The 19,015-nt window shown below is 46.8% G+C and overlaps 1 protein-coding gene across 1 annotated transcript; it reads right to left on the bottom strand.

Annotated features, from left to right (window-relative positions):
- Window positions 1-5,991: 5,991 nt before the first annotated feature.
- Window positions 5,992-15,835, bottom strand: Otp (orthopedia homeobox). Its single transcript, XM_076552076.1, has 3 exons — window positions 15,534-15,835; window positions 13,882-14,291; window positions 5,992-8,171 (listed from the first exon to the last, which is right to left on the bottom strand). The coding sequence occupies exons 1-3, from the start codon at window positions 15,568-15,570 to the stop codon at window positions 7,641-7,643; spliced, it is 978 nt and encodes a 325-aa protein (XP_076408191.1). The 5' UTR covers window positions 15,571-15,835; the 3' UTR covers window positions 5,992-7,640.
- Window positions 15,836-19,015: the final 3,180 nt, after the last annotated feature.

The raw sequence follows: 19,015 nt of genomic DNA, 5'->3' as shown, positions 1-19,015 counted from the left end.
CCAATCACATGGTAAACTCCTTTAGAACTCAGATGTCACATACTTCTCTTGCACCCTTACCTTTGTGCCTTGTAAATAAACACAAAACTTGTTATTGACTTGTAAGCATAAAAAACACGTTAGATGTGGCCGGGCGGTGGTGGCGCATGCCTTTAATCCCAGCACTTGGGAGGCAGAGGCAGGTGGATCTCTGTGAGTTCAAGGCCAGCCTGTGCTACCAAGTGAGTTCCAGGAAAGGTGCAAAGCTACACAGAGAAACCCTGTCTCGGAAAAAAAAAAAAAAAGTTAGATGATAAAACTGAGGGTCCTTACCATGAAGAAAATAAGACTGATTAGAGATGAATTCCCCCCACTAAATAGTGATGTGTATCCACATCTGCTAGACTCTTACAATCAGGAGAGTCAATGGAGTTGTTCCCACTGCACCAACTGCAGAAGTTTCTGGGCCAAAACCATTCAGGCTAGTTCACAACTTTCTAACTTTCTCTTACCAACAGAAGAAAACACTTGGAGTCCCCAGCAGGCTCCACCCCTCCCCACATGCAAACAGCTCACTAGCTGACTCACACTGGAATTTATGAGAGCAAGAAGCAGCTAGTAGGTATGCTGAGCCTCAGGCATGAAGTCTATCAGGCATGCTACCATAGTCACCAAGTGAAATGCCAGCTTATGAAAGTACTAATTAACAAGTCTAAAAAATATTCATTCCATTACTAAGAGATACAACAGTCCTTAATAAGGTGAGACTATAAACAAAGACCTCAGGCAGACTAGGCTTAATAAAAGAGCTTCCTTATAGTAGGGCAAAAATAGATACCCATCTTGTCCTAATGAGAGTCTACAAGACCACTTGGTGAGAAATTCTTTAAAGGACAGCAATGGACATGGAATCTCAATGAGAAGATTTCAAAGATTCATTCGAATGCTGAGGTTTTCTATGTATGATTGACAACATGTTTCTAACGTCCACTTTTAACTCATGCAAAGAGGAAAGGGAGAGATGGCTTATCCTGAGTTGTAACTACTTAATGTCATCCAGAAGCAACCCCCAAAGGTGCCACTCTAAACCCCTGCAATGGAGAAGCCGACCTGGGACACCGAGGAACAGAGTGTCCACTACCTCCCTGTGCAGAGGCAGAGCTCCCCTTCTCAGTCTGCACGCCACCTTTCACAAAGCGTGGAGTGATCCTGGAAGTTTCACATCAGCCCAGAGCTCATGCCACACGGCCAAACATTCACTGACAAAGACTGTCCACAGCAAAGAGGTTTCTGTGTGGCACACTTTGACTATCTTGACTTAACCTCTAGAGAGATGAGGTTCAGAAGGGAAGGGGTGCTTCTGGACTCTTGAAACTTATTTCTTACAGCTATCATGCCCCACTAACACATCCCTTGTTTAAATTACAAGGGTGAATTATTAACTTCAATGTTAGGTCATTTCTTTCCCTGCACATCTGCTGAGAGGGAGGGCCACATGTCACATACACTGTATCGCTGGATAATCTGAAGACTGGCCACACGTCACATACACTGTATCTCTGGATAATCTGAAGACTGGGCACAGGTCACATATACTGTATTGCTGAATAATCTGAAGACTGGACTTGAGGAAACATCTCTGCCACTTGCTAAGTGACCTTTGGTAAAATACTTAGTTTAGATAGATCTCAATTTCTTCATTTACAAAAACGGGAATATACTTTACATGTGTGGCATGATTTAAGTGAGATCATGTGTTCTATAAATCAGACATGGAATCAAATGTAAGGGACTGAAGGGAGAACAGTGACGTAAACATCTTCTGAAAACACTATTTCTAAAATAAATGTTGAAATATCTAATAGGCAGAATACATGACATTTAAAAAAAGACAAAAAAAAAAAACCAAAAAACAAAAAACAGTAATCCCAGAACTCAGCATGCTGAGGCAAAAATGTCTCAAGTTTGAAGCCAGTAAGACCCTCTCACAAATCTTGCCTAATTAATTAAATTGAACAAGAATATTTTTTTTTAAAAAAAAGGTCAGTTCAGCTTCACTGACTTCATTCAGAATCTTATTATTACAAAAGTCTAGAAATAACTTAATCCTAGTATTTGTGCTGTGTTTTGTAGTTTCCTATTTTTATTTTAATTTTGTAAGTATCGTATATAATCTTTTAAATGTTAAGGGTTTCTACAGAGTTTTAGTCTGACCTTGAGTTTATCTTAAGTAGATTCAGTAAGTACTGTGAACAAAAGCATATAAAGCCCTATGACATTTCAATGGAAGATATAAAGAACATATATTGAGTATGTCATGCAGGTTAATTATGTATTTCCTGGTACTTATAAGTTACTTCAGAAGAGAACTGAGTGAGATTATGGCATTGAGAGCAGCTACAAGTGTAATGCAAATCCAGTATGGCCTCAAAGATGAGAACTTAGATATATGTATGGCCATGAGAATGGAAGACACAGCTTAGCTACACAAACAACTAACTGTGCCTGCTTAAGACTGTGACATCATCAAAACCGGAAAAGATCCTCTGTGTGGCTCACACGTGGATTTTCTTAATGTTATTATTGTACGGGAAATCTTATAAACCCACACTTTATTTTGATAGTGCATAACAATAAAAGGAAAAAAACCCAAAGGCATTGTTCTGCTTCTCTGCTAAATAGGCCACAGTTCCTCTACTGAAAGCTCTGCACTGATGAGAACAGAAAGCCAGGCAGGGGGGTTCCCCTTTGTTGCTGCTTTCGTTTTTTAAAACGAAGCATAATTTCTGTATTGGATATGAAGATGGGTTTACAGCTATTAGCCATCATATTAATAATTTAGAAAATACATGCCCAATCACTTGTGTTCTTTCAATTCCCTATGAACACAGCTGCAACCCAAATTAGAAGCGAGAATGAATGGATATTTTTCAGATGAGATATTTGGGCTGAATTATTAGGGTAGCCTGTACTACAAAATTACTAATAAACATTGCTTCTGGCTCAATTTAGCCTGAACTCAGTGAACCTAGCCAATGGTGACAAATCAAAACTCTGAAATACCCTATGAATGAATCTACCTAATCAGGGAACCCTGTAGGAAGGAGATGCCAGGATTAATGAGCCAGTAGTTCCACCATGCCATGCTGTTATTTCTTCACATAAATGCCCTCAGATGAGGGTACCTTTGTCGGAGAGGAAGTAAAGGAACGTTACACTCTTTCCACTTTCTAACCACTGCCATAAGTAGGACACACATCTGTGTGAGCTGAGTTTTTTCTTTATCCCCAAAATTAAAACAACGGGTCTACCACACAGACTAAAAATACATTTTCATTTTCAGGGTGAAAAGTCATTGAGAGCAACAAACACAAATCACCTCAGAGTCAGAACTGCATCTCTCTTTCTTCTGTAGATCTAGGTTTCTCAGTCTCTTGATTTACCCAAAGCGTTCTGCATCCTACTTAAGATTCACTCTCTAACATCATCTCTAGCAGGCTGAATTCCTAAATCATACACTTTCCATCAACAACAAAAAGTAAATGCAGCATCATTAGTACATTATTACACCGTTACCTGCATGATACATAGGATACTTAGTGCCAATTTGGAGAAGAAAATTAAGATACAATGATAAATATGTATATTAAAATAAAGCAATCATATAGTTATGTCATGATAGACTTTGACTTTTCTGGCTAGCATATAGAGACAGATGTCAAGCAGGCTACTCAGCAGAAAAGTACAGCTCATCAGAGGCTGGACATCTTGCAGGCTGTACTCATCTAACCTGCACTCTGATATTTCACAGCGCTATATTCCTTACTAACTTTAGTTATAACTAACAAACTAGAGTTGGGCTCACTTTCAATAATGAGTAAAAATAATATGAAATATTATCCTGTTGGGTTTTTTTTTTCTCCCTCAAAAGGCAAAAATCTTCCATGCTTGTAATTGAGATTCTCAGTCTCTGCCTTTATCTTTGTTAAACTGTCAGCCTGAACACTTGGGCCAGGCTAGCATTCCCCTACCCTAATAGCACATATGACTTTAAAATGTTCAGGATTCTTAATACCAAAAGACAAAAAAAAAAAAACTATTGCCATAGAAACAAATATGATTCCAGAGTCATGTCAAGTGAAAAACTCTGTATACTTTCATTCTGATGTTGACAAATAGCCACTATATTACAAAATGTAAGTGTCTTTGAAAACCTCTATCACTTCATTTGATTTGCAACTTCTCATCAGTGTTCTGAGTTAGCCCATTTTTTTCAAATGAAAGATCCTATTTCCCTTGCCTTTGAGAAATCCAAATTTTAAAGATTCCATTTAACATCCTTTATTGCATCCCTACATCATAAAGTTATGCTTTATAGCAACATAAAAAAGCTGTAAAATTAGCATCCTTGTAAACAACTTCCCGTGCTCACTGGTGAAGCCATCAATGGTGATTTGTTCTGATCTCTTAAAGGCAACTTGATGTTATGGTATCCAAAAGGTTTTTTTTATGAATTAGCATAAGACAAGGGAGAACATAAAACATGTAAAAAAAATAGTCCTCATCTCCTGATGTTTTATAGACATGAAGGCTGTCCTTCTTAATTTTAGGAAACACTCCAAAAGTACAGGAATGTCCGTCCCATTTTTTTTGTCTGGCACAGTGTGCATCTCTGTGATCCCAGCACTCGGGAAGCAGAGGCGGGAAAAACACTTCAAGTTCCGGGACAGCCTGGGCTACATATCCAGATCCTGTCTCAAAACAAAAAGTTGCATTTTAATATGAAGCCAAAAATTAGCGACTTTTTCTTAGCATGTTAGTTTCTTTAGAAAATACAGAACTGAAATATCCTGTGAACTCACCAGCTTGCCTCTAATTAACATCCTTTAAGTAATAGTAATAGTATGGTTGTTGTTTTGTTTTGTTTTCATCAAAGAAAACCATTCTTCTTTGCCCTCACCTTTAAGGCGATCCTTTGTGCTCTGGTGGTTGAGTAATGATTACATGTAGTTTTCTCAAGGTTCATATTTAGCCCTGTGGCAGAAAATGATAATCTAGAATATGGGTGCTTTTAGGGTTTGCACTCTGGCAACCAAATGAGAAACCCTCCCGTGGGAGAGGGGGTGCCCTCTTCAATGCCTAGAACGACCATTAGATTTCAGATTGATTTGGTGAGTTTTCCAAAAGCAAAGACTGTGCTATCGATTTGCCTCCGATTCTAAAACACGCCGCCGCCCGGCGACCTTCCCGGGCAGACTATGGCAGAAACAGCCATGTCCACCACGCCTGGAGGGAGCACTCCCGGAGCACGTGGCTCACTTCGAGGTTAGCTGGCATGGAGCATGGACGCAGGGAAAACCGGAGCAGACCGGCAGGGGGATGCCCCGGGGGAGCAGCCAGGCATCGTCTGCCCTGGTGAGGGCTGTCCGGGATGCTGGGAGCGGAGCTTAGCACGGGGACACCCGCGGCCCTTATGCCCTCAATGCCCTCGGGGAGCTGCGCCCACGCTCGCCCGGCCCAGGCGCGACCTTGGGCGGTGGCCGAGCTCCGGGCTCTCCAGGCCCAGGCGTCTCCACCGCGGCCTCCTCCTGCCCTCCGCCCGCCCCTCGGGCGCGCCTGCAGGCCCAGGCCGCGAGGGGCGCCCTCCGCGCCACCGTCCCACCGACCCAGTCGCCGCCGAGGAAGCCGCTCCACTCGCGACCCCGTGCAGCCCTCCCGCCCGGCCCGGGGCCCAGCGCTCGGCCCAGAGCCTCGCGAGACTCCGAGCTCGCGTGGACCGCTCCAGGCCGGGCTTCCCGCACTTCCAGCCGGCCAGGGCTTGCAGGGGCGCCCCGCGGTGTCTGCTGCTGCACAGCGGGCAGCGTGGCTGGGGAGGCCTCACGGTGCAGCCCAGAAAAGTAAACCCAAGTCTCTGCAGGGGCGAAGGGCCCGGGCACCCCAACCACCACCGCACCAGCTGGGATTCCTCCCCTCCTGCCGGGCCAAGTTACACCAAAACCCATCGTCCTCTGTATCACATACTGAAAATGATTTTATTTTTTTTTTAAACCATTTACATTTAACTTGATATAAACTTGTCCGGGAAAAGTCAAATAATATGCTTTATATTATTAGCTCAAACATTTATTAAGAAAAGCAAATTCCATAAATAAGCACAGACAGTAAGTTAAAACATATCACAAATTGACCAGTATGTAACAAGAATGCTTTATCTACACAAAACATCCTATTTCACGTTTGTTCATTCTTAGAAAGCGCTTCTGTTCTCTGGGTTTGGAATTTGACCAGCACATGCAGAAAGAGCTGATTGTGTTTCTCTGTACAAAGTTGCAGGGTTGTAGATGTCCGCCTGCACCCACCGGCGGCCGGCGGGAGGCCGAGGGGCGGGCGGGCGGGCGGGCACGAAGGACGCGAGAGGACGACCACGAAAACAACCAAGGGCACGGAGCAGCGAGAAGAGAGAAACAGAAAAGGAAGCAAACGAACACCAGTCCTGAAGGATCTAGAAAAGACATGTGGCTTCTGCTTTTACAAAAGGAAAAAAAAAAAATCCCTTACGTGTGTGTTTTGTCCTTCCTATAAAGGCCTATCAAAGTGGGAAAGATCACCTCTTCCTTCGTGACTGCTTCAGTCTGCTCCAGCCACCCAATCCTCTGGCATTGTTCCTCCTGAGAAGCCTTCCCTTCTATACCCTCACACATGTGTGCTTAAGAAAAGAAAAAAAAAAAAACCGAGCTATAACGAAAGCGGTCTTTTTGCAAGCCAATAGAGGGTTGCATGGACGTGCCTGGGTAGACAGGGTAGGGTGGTGGTCCGGGAAAGAAAACGAGGGGTTCGGAGAAAAAATACAGGGGCTAAATCAAATTACATCAGTTGGGCCCTCAGATGAGGCGGCGGTTGGTTGCAGATGCTTGTCCACCTTTAAGACAAAAATCCCTAACGTTGTGCTGTGCCTTGAACACGTCCGTTGTGTGACCAAGATGCACTCTGTGTGTGTGCGCGCGTGTGCGCGTGTATGTGTATGTGCACGTGTGTGTATATACGCGCGCGCGTGGAGTGTCTGAGCGTGAGCTATGGTGTGTGTGCGCGTGTGCGTGTGTGTGTGTGTGTGTGTGTGTGTGTGTGTGTGTGTGTGTGTGTGTGTTTCTGCCCACAAACCAGTCCATTGGTGTCTGATTTCAGATCCTGAGTCGACTCCCTGGTAAGTAAAATGGCGGGAAGGATGCTTTCTGCCGGGCGCGGGTGCAAGGGTGCGAGGAGCTGGGGAGAGAAGGAGCCCGAAGGGAGGCGCGGGCGAGGCGGGGTCGTGGGGGACGGGGAGGAGGAGTGTCGTGACCAAAGTGTGGCCCGGGGGTACGCCGCCAAGCCAGGCCGAGGCCGGGAGGAGGGTGCGAGCACGACCTGGGCGAGCGGGAGCCTGGGGGGCGCGGCGGGCAGCGCTGGGCTAGGGGAGCCGGGCGGGATGGGATGGGAAGTGGGAAACTCGGGTGGCGGCCTCGCTGGGGCTCGGGGAGGACCGGGGACACCGGGCGGGGGAGCTGGGAGCCCGGCGCGCGCGGCCGGGGGTGTGGGTGGATGGAGGGGGGGTTAGGGGAGAAGGAGGAGGAGGAAGAGGAGGAGGAGGAGGGCGCCCGGGGCGGAGCGGGCTGCGCGCAGCGGCATTAGGTGAAGCTCATGGAGACTGTGTGCTCGAGCGCCTTGCGGCGCAGGGACGCGATGCTCGTGCCCCGCCACACGTCGCTGCTGTCCGGAGAGCTGCAGAGCTGGGGCGAGCCGGAGACGTTGCTGGGGCCGGGGAGGGAGGCGGGCACCATGCCGGGGAAGGCGGGCTGGTAGAGGTGCGACTGCAGCCCCGCGCCGTTGGAGCCCGCCAGGCTGTTGGACAGACCCATGGAGTTGGGCGGGGGCCCCGCCGCCAGGCTACACTGGGACAGCGACTGAGCCATGGCCTGCTGGCGGCCGAGCGCGGGCGGCAGCGGCAGCTGGGACACGCCGGGCATCGCGGCCGCCGCCCAGCGGGTGTCGTTGGCGTGGAAAGAGCACAGGCTGTCGCCCATGGCGGCGGCGGCGGCGGCGGCGGCCGACGGGAACTGGGGCAAGCCCGGCGTGGGCAGCAGCGTGCCGGGCGCGCGGAACACGTTGGTGGTCTTCTTGCGCTTCTTCCACTTGGCGCGGCGATTCTGGAACCAGACCTGCAGCGGGCCGGGGGAGGGGGGGTGCGGGCCGGGGTGGGGGTGGGGGGTGGGGGGAGAGAGACAAGATCCGGCGAGGTTAGCGACCCGGGTGGCTTAGTTTGAGTCCCGAAAGCCCGGCTTCTTACCGTCACTCAGCGCCTGGCTGAGCCGAGGCTCCGGGCTCGACACGCCCCCCACGCCCAGAGCGAGCTCGGGGTTCTCCGCCTCCGCCGAACGACGACGGACGCCCCTTAGCCGCCACCAAGCCGCAGACTCCGGCGCTCTCGAGTCGCGGTGCCCACTGGCGCGGAACGCACCGAGCAAACAGCACCCCACATAACCACCGTGTGCAGCGTCCACCACCACCCCCTGCACTCTGGCACAGCCTGTGCATTGTACAGACGCACCAGTCTGCAGGCAGGCATGTGTCAAGGCTCGACCCACAGGTGTACAAATGAAGATAAACATGAGTACCCATGCGGCTTAATAGCATGTCTTATAGCACTGATGGGGTATAGAATTTTCAGAAACACTGGAAATTTGGAAATTGATGAAAGGCCACGAATGACATAAACAGTTTCAAAATCGAAAGACAAAGGAAACCCCCTAACATCACGGTTGACAGAGCAGAGAGGTTAATATAGTGACCCGTGTGGCAAAGTGAGCCACTGAGCTGCGGGGTTGTTTCTTGCCACCTTGATTTCTGATTCCTCCCTCAGTGCTTGGTGGAACTGCCATAATGCTCCTCCCCATCTCACTCCCAAAACACTCTGAGGGCACCTTTGTCTGCAGTGCGAGTGTGCTGGAACTTGCTGCCACAGTCCTGAACCCCTGGGTCTTCGATCTATGCCTCCAAGTAACTTACCTCAGATCCCTAATAACATGTCCTCTAAGGCCTGCAAGTTACACACACACACACACACACACACACACACACACACCAACACACCTCTCATACTATAAACTAAAGCAAATTTTCTGGCCAATACAAAGGAAAGGAGGTCAACTTTAAAACGCACTGGTCATAATGCAAATTTAAATTTGCTGGGACAATGGACATATCTTTCTTTTTTAATCTAGGAAATACTGTTTAGTAAAATATACCTCAAACAAGTCTCCTCTTTTTTTCCCCCCCCTGATTGTGGCCCAGGAATTTCAGCACCTACCAGGCAAATGTGCCCACAAATGTGAAATTCACTATCACAGAGCGAAAATTCCTCTGAATAAAATAATAGACAACCTATGTGACCTTGATAATTTCCCACGTCCACCTATCTGAATTTTATCTTTAAGGAGAAAGGGGTTTCGGTACGCTTACTTAGCAGGCTTTCTGTTTAAAATCTAGTTAGCCGGATGACTACTGATACTAAATATAGAATGGTGTGGGACTGAGATCAGATTTGACTAGTCCTGTTAGAATTTGGCCAACACAACCTGCTCTCCATTTTTGTGGCCCCAAAAGTGATTTATCTGGTCATCTGATCTGTGTCGTATTTGCTTCCCAAGCTGAAGTGTCAGGAATATGGACTCATTGGCTTTCGTTCTTGGTAAACCAAGAATTTGTAGCTGTGTGAGCAGGCGTCCTCCTGGTTTACTCTAGCTTTGCAGGTTAGAATTCTGAGTCCACCCTTGTCTTCCTGTCTTACCTGAGACTTTGCTCACCGATTTATCTTTCTCTAGTTTATACACCATCTCCCACAACTCTGCTTAACCCAGTGTTGGTGACGGATAAGGGATAAGTATGCTGCACCTCTTGAGCTGATGGTACAGGGATTAATGAGGCTGCAGGGCCCTTGATGGTGGTGATGGGATCAATGTGGCCGGATTGAGCTGTTAAGCAGCCTTTGGCCTTAGGTGGAAAGAAAGTGGGGAGACCTAATGTCCCAAAGACCCTCTGCAGCAGTCACCCGACACTAGTTTGGGGATACACCCTTGACTGACACTTGTCCATGTCCAAAACATTCACCCAGTTCACGTGCAGCCTCCCAGGAACATGTTGAAACAGAGAGTCAAGATCAATTCCTAACACTCTCAAGAGCTAGTCAGTCCTAAAGGGTCAGTGTTTTGGAGGTGGTAACTTGGAGAAGGGGTGGAGCAAGAAGGGAAAAAGAGAAAGAAAAAAAAAAAGCCAAACTGCCCAGCAGAATTTCAAGAGCAAACATTGCTGCCAGAAAACAAAAACAAAAACAAAAACAAAAAACAAAAAAAAAAACTTCTGAACCCAGAGTCTGCTCATGCACATAAGGAAAAGAACCACCGCTAAAGGACTAAAGACTAGAGGAATAATCGAAAAACCATGCTCAATTATGTTTGAGGGTTAGTAGTCAAATGATGGCTACAAATTTTTTTATGTTTCATGGTTTACTGAGATTCAAGGGGGGAAACTCGGCATGGACTCTGAGCACCTCCATTCCAAGCTATGATGCATATGTTTTTAAAATGTGAATGTTTCCACTTGAAAACTAGAGCATGACGGGTTAAAATGCAGGCAAAACCTAAGGGAGATTTTCAGAACGCACAGATGACAACTCCTGGAAATATATTAACCACAGATCCAACTTTGTACTCTGTTTGAAATGCAGCTCTCCTCAGAAAATGCTTAATACAACAGTGAGAATCTAATGGAGGTTGGAATCTAAAAACCCACTTTCATGATATCTGCTGTTACAGTAATATAGACATACTGTAAATGTATTTTAAAATATATAGCCCGTTTAATTCTCCAGCTACAAATGGCTCGAGAATTGAGAAAGAAGGGGAGAAAGAAAGAATATTACTCCCACACACACTTGAAGCAAATGCTTTATGAAGACCTCATTGGAATCCAGCAAATGATTAATGTGAAGATTTCGGAGGAAATCTGGGGCGCTGTATTAAAGCCTAGATCTCAGGTTCATTTCGATCAGCCAGCCGTGAACTCTGGGCCGAATTCATTACACTTTAATAGTGCTGGGAGAGGAAGAAAATGCAATTTCTCATTCCATTAGAAAACTAGAAAATACTCTCAGCTTGTCCCCCTATTAAGATGTGGCAGGTGACAGGGCCATTCTGGGGGACACGGTCAATGGAATTACAGCACATTATTTTTGTTCGTATAAAATATTGAAAGGCAAGCCTGACTGTGCAGAAGTTATTTCACTGATTTGGTTTTTATGTAAATAAAATATTGAAAGTTAATTAATCCGTGCTAGAGACTAATGATTATGCTTATTATATTGCATTTGATCGCATAATTTGCATGATTCTCGCATTGCTGCTTAATAAGCCATTCCAGGTTATAAATAATTCTGAAATTGGTTTCTAATAATGGCATGCTATAAAAGGAATGGTTTTATTACACTAGCCAGAAAAGGGGAGCAATATCATACACAGAATTGGCCTCCATGTGAGGAGAGGTGCTTTAGTAAATACTTCAAAGTGTGATGTAGTCCAGATAAAGACAAAAAAATAAGTATATGGGGTAATTTAGTCTAAAACAAAAAGCATCTTTGAAAACATACAGTTGCAAAGAGTTAAGTGTTTAGATTATTTTTAATCAGTGCGGTGGCCCCCATCCTGGAAAGAATGTGTGGCAATCTGTTAACTATAAAGAAAAGTATGAAGCGCTCATCATATAAGAATGTAAACCAATTACTATTTAATTTGAATTTGGTCAAGGAGCAGTGGTACAGTGAATTGTGAAGTAAATACATTTTCCATAAATTATTTTTGCATTACGTTACATAATGTTAATCATTTTGAAATGTTAATTAAGAAGGTTATGTTGATCTGATTACTTTTTAAACTATGAAACATTATTTTTAAAAAATATTGAAATTGCCATTCTATTAAATTGTTTCTATCAGTAGGCTCAAGCTATTATCTTTGGTTGAATATTATGCCAGAACAATTAACATAATTTGTCTCTTTCCTCTTGCATATTCTTTTGTGTACTTTTTGAAAATAGCTACTACACAGTGTATATTTTATTTCATTTATAACTTTTTCTATTAAAAGAATCACTGCCATTAACCTTTGGAAGACCTAATAAAGTTTAATAGACCTCATTTTCTTTTTTCATAAAATCAGCCGTCCAATTATATTTTATTTGTGATTCTAAGTTCTATTTTAATTTGAACTAATTACCAACATGTCTAGGTTAAGACCAGCACTGCGCTCTTTAAAACAAAAATTAATAGCTAAGATTTCTCTTGAGGACAAAAAGTGAATTTGTGAACTTTTATTCTCCGACATTGAGCCTAAAATCAAGTATAATCATTGGCATGTGTTGAGATTGCATATTTCTATAACAGTTTGAACCCATACTTAAAAGGGAGTGTAAGGTGAAAATTTACAGAACAGTAATATACCTGAACAATGTCATTAGTACTCTTCATATGTGTAATGTCTGTGCCCCATTGTTCAAGCTTTTCAGAGTTTACTAATAAACACGAATATTTGTGTTAAATAAAGATCTTAATCATTGTGAATATTTATCTGTTAATTTGACTATTTTAAGTCCCTGGTGATATTTGTTTCTTATTAGAACAAAAGTACGTATTCCTGTTTAGACGATCTACAAAATGCCAAATGGAAACAAATTCTGATTTCCTGGTCAATCAAATGTAAACTAACTGAAGTTCTTAAAGTTAATTTACAAAATCAGGTAGCACTGGCTTAGCAAATTAGTCAATTTAGCACCCAGGATACTGGACAGAAAATAAAAATGTCCAAAGTAGCAACGAAATGTTTTCAGCACCGTGGATAGCTCAAGGGTAAGAGCAAGGTTTCATTCAACCGCCGGCCTATGAAATAGTGTACGTCAGTCTTTTGAAAAGAAAAAAGAAAAGAAGGAATTTGGGATTCATTAATCTTATACTCCCCCCCCCCAATTTTCAGAAGAGGTACAAGTGACATTTCCTAGGTTCTGTATAATTACACCTTGGAGGGTGGCTGGATAAAAATAAGGACACAATAACTATTTTCTCTTTTGCAGGTTAATCTTTCTGGCCTGAAAAGTTCCTTCTTCGGGTCAGATATCCCAGTCAGACAGTGCTCAGTTCCTGCCTTCATCCTTAGGGGAATCTCAATTATTTTATTAAAATTAAAAACCCGGAGTTCATAGGTGGTGTAGTAGTATTTTGGGCCAGTCCCAGAGACCTTGTAGACCAAGCCAAAAGCCTTTGAAAACAATAAAGCTGGGGGTATTTTGCTTGAAAGATGAGAGGGTGGTATTTAAGAGAATAAAACCACATTTGGAAGTTTGAGTATGCCACCCCTCTATTAAAAGCACCCGTTTCAGAGTAATTCCCCTCTTTGCTGTTTTCTGTAAAATTGTGACATTTCCCTCATTTATCCAAATTCGTAATAGAAACTCATTACGGGGTAATGAAGCGCTTGTCAATAGTGAGAACTGGAGCAAGGTGAGCGCTGGGCTTAGCTGCTGGGGAGACGAGGAGGCTCCCTTCTCTGGAGGAGAGCTTTGAACCCCGCAGCCCCAGAACGCTGGGCTTGTGTTTTGTTTTTGTTTTTTAGGGAGTTGGTGGGGGGTGGTGTGGATGTGGCTACAATGGAGGAAGTCCACTGGGGCCTGTCGATCATCCTCACCCGTGTTTGGACAGAGAAAGAGCTCATCCTACCCAGGAAGTGCACAGCCCGGGAGCGCAGCCCGGCAGAACACCTGGCTGCCAGTGTCCGGGTCCTCCCGTCCCTCCTGGCCTTCCTCCCCTGAGCCCAAGCCCGGGTGTACCTGCACTCGCGACTCGGTCAGCCCGATGCGCAGCGCCAGCTCCTCCCGCATGAAGATGTCGGGGTAGTGGGTCTTGGCGAAGCTCCTCTCCAACTCGTTGAGCTGCGCTGGGGTGAAGCGTGTCCGGTGGCGCTTCTGTTTCTGTTGGCCCTGCTGCTGGCCGGCTTGGCTGGGGTTGGGGCCGCCCTGGGGCCCCGGCTGCTTGTCCGGGTCTTTGGCGCTCACCGCCAGCGAAGCGGGAGTAGAGCCCACCGTGGTGATGTCCTCGCCCGGCAGCAGGGTGGCTCCTTCGACGGGGTCGGAGCTGGGCGCCAGGTCCCCCGGATGGCCCCCAGGGTCAGAGCCCCCCACGCCCAGCCTGCACTTCACCGCCTCCCGGTGGCCCAGAAGCTCGGCGGCATCTTTCATACCTGAGGAGGAGGGAAGGGGATCTCGGTCACTACTTTCCTGGGCGATGTCAGGAGCGGGGCGTCTTCCCTGAGCGGCTCGGCTTCAGCCCCATCCACCGCTCCCTCCGTGCCCACGCTCGCTCGCCCTGCAGCGGAAACCGCCTGGTCCTCAGCCGGGTTTCCCAGGCTTCGGACAGCTAGGTTGAAATAACATCTCCTGGCCTTCCCCTTCTCTCCACCGCCGGCTCCGGCGGTTCACAGCTCCGGCTTTCGTGTCTCCCACACACAAACACTCCCAGGCCCGGCAGTAAAACAAGCCCGGAGTCCTTTCATCCACTGCATCCCCCGTGTCCCAGGAAACCTTGAGCAAAGTCTCGGACGGGGGATGCGGGAGAGAAAGGAAATCGAGAGCGATTCCTCGGAGGCGGCCCCAGGCGCTAATGAATTCTGGCCGATTCCCTCTGACTTTCGGGAAGATGAATGTCTCCAAGCCTTCTACCCCTCAAAATAAACCCAAATCAGCTCCGCCTCCCCCTCAAATCAGAGAAGGTGTTTGGGAAATGGAGTCACATCCATCACTAAAGCTTCCCAAGCCGGAAACCCAGAACCCGATAACCCAGATAGTTTTAAAGAAAGTAAACTCTATAGCCATAACAGTGAATCAAACTTCAGAGAATTCAACTTTTCTCTCCCGAGAAATAAACGGCTCGTCTCTCGCAGTCATTGGCAACACCGAGTCCCTTGCAGAAGGCAGGATGCCTGGAGGATCAGTTGGGCTTTCTCAACCAAAGCATTTAGCAAATCCACCTTCATCTAGCTATTTCTCCTTCAGGCCAGTTTTTTTTTCTTTTCTTTTTTTAAGAAAACAAATCTAACCACACTTAGAGGAGGAGGTGATAGAAAAGAAAAAAAGAGAGATGAAGGAAATTCCAAATCAAAGCAAACAAGAGAAAAAAGGAAGAAACACCTCCAAACAAATTATCACTGACTAGAACTCCTTTAAAAAAAAATTAAGGGGAGAGAGGAAGGAAAAAATAAGAAAAACAAAAAGTCCAAGCATCCCCAACTCCTTTTTGTTTTGGGATCTACATATTCCATAGATTTTTTTTAAAGACGACGTTAAATCAAATTAAACTTTAATACAGCACAATTACTTTTAAAGAAATTAGTCCATTTAGGGCGCATTAAGGTAAAATAAGGAACAAATTGACAATTTCCTGCCCCGGCTTCTCCTGGCTGCCCGGGTGAGAGGCGCTCACTCACCTAGCCTGGCGTCCAGGAGGTCGGCGTGAGACAGCATCGCGCACCGCTCCAGGGCGAAAGCTGTTCCCCCCCAAATTTTAGCGGCTTTAAGTTATTTAAAATAGATATAAGCTATAAGCTATACGATATAGATATATATAGATCACCTAAATGAAAGAAAATTCGGTTTGTGGTTAAAAAGGGGGCTTCTTGCATTATAATGTCCTTTAGAGAGACGGGGAGGTGCTTAACAGTTGAATGAACCCGTGAGCAGCTCGGCGAGGGGACCAATCAGGAGGGCGGCCTGCAAATGTCAGCGCCCGGAGAGTCCCCCACTCCGCCCGCCCGCCCGCCTGCGCCTGCCGGGAGGAGGCGGCGGCCGCAGCCCAGGCAGCTCCAGCCTCCAGCAGCCGCTAAAGCAAGCAGCGGCCACCTTGGCCTCGCCCGGGGCCTCCGGGCCGAGCCTCGGTCAGTCCTTCCCTGGGATTTTCTCCAGGCACATCTTCCCTTGCCTCGTCCTGTCTTGCTCGCTGCGCAGCTCTGTGTTTCAGAGCTAGGATGTCCCTGGAACACGGGCAGTTCAGACACGGGAGCAGGGCATGACCTCCGCGTGACCTAAGGGTCTCACCCCCCCCACCCCCACCCCCACCCCGCCAGTGCCAGCTAGGCGACACTGGACCACGCCAGGCGGGCGAGCTCTGGCCTAGAGAGCCACCCTACATTTCGCCACTGCTCTACAGGCTGGCTAGGGATCCAGACTCCTCAGCTGGGCCCCGGGGCCTACTGAGTCCCAATCCCACCTCGGGCCTGGAGAGTAGAGAGGAAGTTGGTTCTCCTTACTCTGCCAGGGTCCCCTGTCCGCTTTTTTTTTTTTTTGCGGGGGGAGGGGGTGTGCTTCATGAAGTGTGCCCTCCTCCAAACCTCCAGAAGCTGCGTTCTAGGATCCCCTGCCCCATGGGCCTTCAAGTCTCACCTGGGTTCCCAACCTGCCTCGGTCAAAGTTTCGAAGTTCAGTTAGGCTACCAAAGCCACTTAAGGCGATAAACAAAGTTAAACGCTCTTTCTTTTCCTCTTGGATACGTTAAACTACTTGAGCAGTTTAAAGTGTTCTTGCACAAGGGAAGCGAGCCATTGCTAATGTCCTGATTTTTCAGAGCCAGCCAACAACAAAGTTTAGATTAGTAATATATTTCTAACCAGAGTAATTTTCAAGATCATTAGGCATTTATGTAATTAGTGCCAAATCTATAAGCTTTTATTACGATTATTAGAGTAAAATCAGTATAAATTTGTACTAATTTACTACTGTTTAGACTTGGCTGTCAAGCCCAGAGGTTCTTATTGTAAATGATAACTGAGGAAATTAAGTGCAAAATTCTGTACCGTTTCTGATCTGCTCCCAAACAATCCGTTTCAATTGTATTTGCAGCAGAACATGATGCCCCTTTAAAGTTATTTGACTTGTATTTTTATTTGCAACACAAGAAAAATGCCCTCTACCCAAAGCAAAATGAAAACTGATATTTACTACTCCCAACTTGATTAACATTGATTTTTAATTCGAGAGTGATGCAATTAAGGTTATTCATTTAGTGCAAATAAAGCTCCCACAAAAGGGTGGCCCTCTGAAGTCTGCTTTAAATAATACCGAACAAATGGCTTTTTTTGTTCGTCGTCCAATTGACTTACACAAAACATTGGAACTGCTGCCTGAGAGCAGATGTGAGTGTGTGTGTGTGTGTGTGTGTGTGTGTGTGTGTGTGTGTGTCCTTTACCGCGCGTGTGTGACAGGGAAGAGGAAGGAGACAAAGGACGCGGCGAAGCAACTCTGGAGCAGTTTTGTTTCCGCCTTCTCTTCCTCAGCCCTTTTCTAAGTCCTGCGGTACACACACACACACACACACACACACACACACACACACATACACGAGCGTGCACGTCCGCACTGGTGCAGACATGCTTGTGAGTGCAGGGTTTCGGTTTTGTCTGTGTCTTGGAGCACGGGACACCGCTTACCCGGAAGCTCCGGACTCGGTGAGGCTGCAGCCGCAGCAGCAGCAGCGGGTACCGAGGCGGCCTAGCTGGAGCTGGGGCCGAAGCCCGGGATGCGCGCTAGGCGGAGCCCAGGCGCCTGCAGCAAGCCTGCGAGCCTCGAGGGCTTTCGGCAGGCGCCTGGTGCCCTATGCAGAACGGCTTTGCCTGGGACTGAGCCCCATCTGATGGCAGCTTGGTTTTTCTCTACCCAAACCCCCAAATTTGACAACTCCAGCGGGTGCGCAGCAGCGAGCGTGGACAGTTCAGCGGCCCAGGGCGGGGCTGTGCGCTCAGGATCTGGCACTTGAGCATGCACCTGGGGCTGGCCCTGGGTTTCGAACCACCAGGGTGGGGGTTTCTGGGTATTCAGGCCTGAAAGCCTGACAAGCGGCTAAAGAAGCAATCGGGAAGCGGGACCCTGCAAGCGTAGAAGAGTCTGAGGAGTCCGGTGCTTCGGGACCCCGCTGCTTTAAGTGAGAGGCTTGAGAGGTCACCGGGGAAGAGAACGGGGCCTCGAGCCTACAAGTGTGTTTGTGTGCTCACACGCGCCCATGTCCGGGTCCCGCAGCAGCCCTGCATCTGCCGCCGTCGGTGCCTCGCGTCCTGCCACACGCACTCGCTCGTATATTCTGTTTTGTTGTATCTTTCAGGTCGATAAATAAATGTGTAATAGTTAATGTGAAGACACATCAGAGTAATAACAATGGGACAAAATCAAAGGATTATCCATCTCTGTTAGTAACCACTGAATAACAATGTTGCGGCGTGATTGATAGCCCGCTTCATTTTATGACTTTTCTATTGGTCTTGATTTTTATAGCAGTATAAACAAACTAAATCATTTCTTCCAAGACTTCAGAGCATAAGCACCTCAGAGAGGAGGGAGGGAGAGGAGCAAAGAGGAAAAAAGGAAAAAGGGAAATCTTAGGGTGGGAGGGGGTGAGGGGGCAGCTTGGGGACCTTGAGGTGGGGAGGGAGCAAGCTGGAGCTGGAGCCGGGAGCTGGCAGCCAGCAGGCGTGGCGAGGAAGCCAAGAGTCTGGGTGTGAAATGCTCGCCCCCCACTCCGGGTTCTCGCTTTGCAACTCGGTTTGGCCAATGTCTGAATCCACCTGGGCAGCGCCTGAGATGTATTTACCAGAGTTTTATTCCCCGTCATCTTCTCACGTTCCTGGGGCAGCCGGGAAAGTGCCGGTCAGGCCCATTGCTGTTGATAATTCAAAGCATTTCCCACATGATCATGGGAACTGAAGTCCCTAACAAGGCGAGGCTTTAGCGCAATGGCCCCCAAATCTTCGGAATGACAAGAATGTCTTCAGAAATCACTTCAAAGCAAAGTAAAAGGATTTTCTATGACGGATCCAGTGATTTTTCCTCAATAAATAGGTTTTAGATTGTTACACACACGTAGAAGTGGAACAAAGGGAACGACCAGAAAATATATTGGTTGCCCCTAATAAAATTTATTTAG

The sequence above is a fragment of the Peromyscus maniculatus genome, chromosome 15 (genome assembly GCF_049852395.1).
Source record: "Peromyscus maniculatus bairdii isolate BWxNUB_F1_BW_parent chromosome 15, HU_Pman_BW_mat_3.1, whole genome shotgun sequence".
In the NCBI taxonomy this organism is placed as follows: domain Eukaryota; kingdom Metazoa; phylum Chordata; class Mammalia; order Rodentia; family Cricetidae; genus Peromyscus; species Peromyscus maniculatus.
The sequence above is the reverse complement of the archived record's forward strand: the minus strand, read 5'-3'. Positions and strand labels throughout refer to the sequence as shown.

Bases quoted from the DNA above. Each gene is read 5' to 3' on its own strand.
- Otp (XM_076552076.1), bottom strand. From the start codon at position 15,570: ATGCTGTCTCACGCCGACCTCCTGGACGCCAGGCTAG. The intron at 14,292-15,533 runs GTGAGTGAGCGC...CCTCCTCCTCAG, and splicing joins CCTCCTGGACGCCAGGCTAG to GTATGAAAGATGCCGCCGAG. The intron at 8,172-13,881 runs GTACACCCGGGC...GGCCCGCTGCAG, and splicing joins TGACCGAGTCGCGAGTGCAG to GTCTGGTTCCAGAATCGCCG.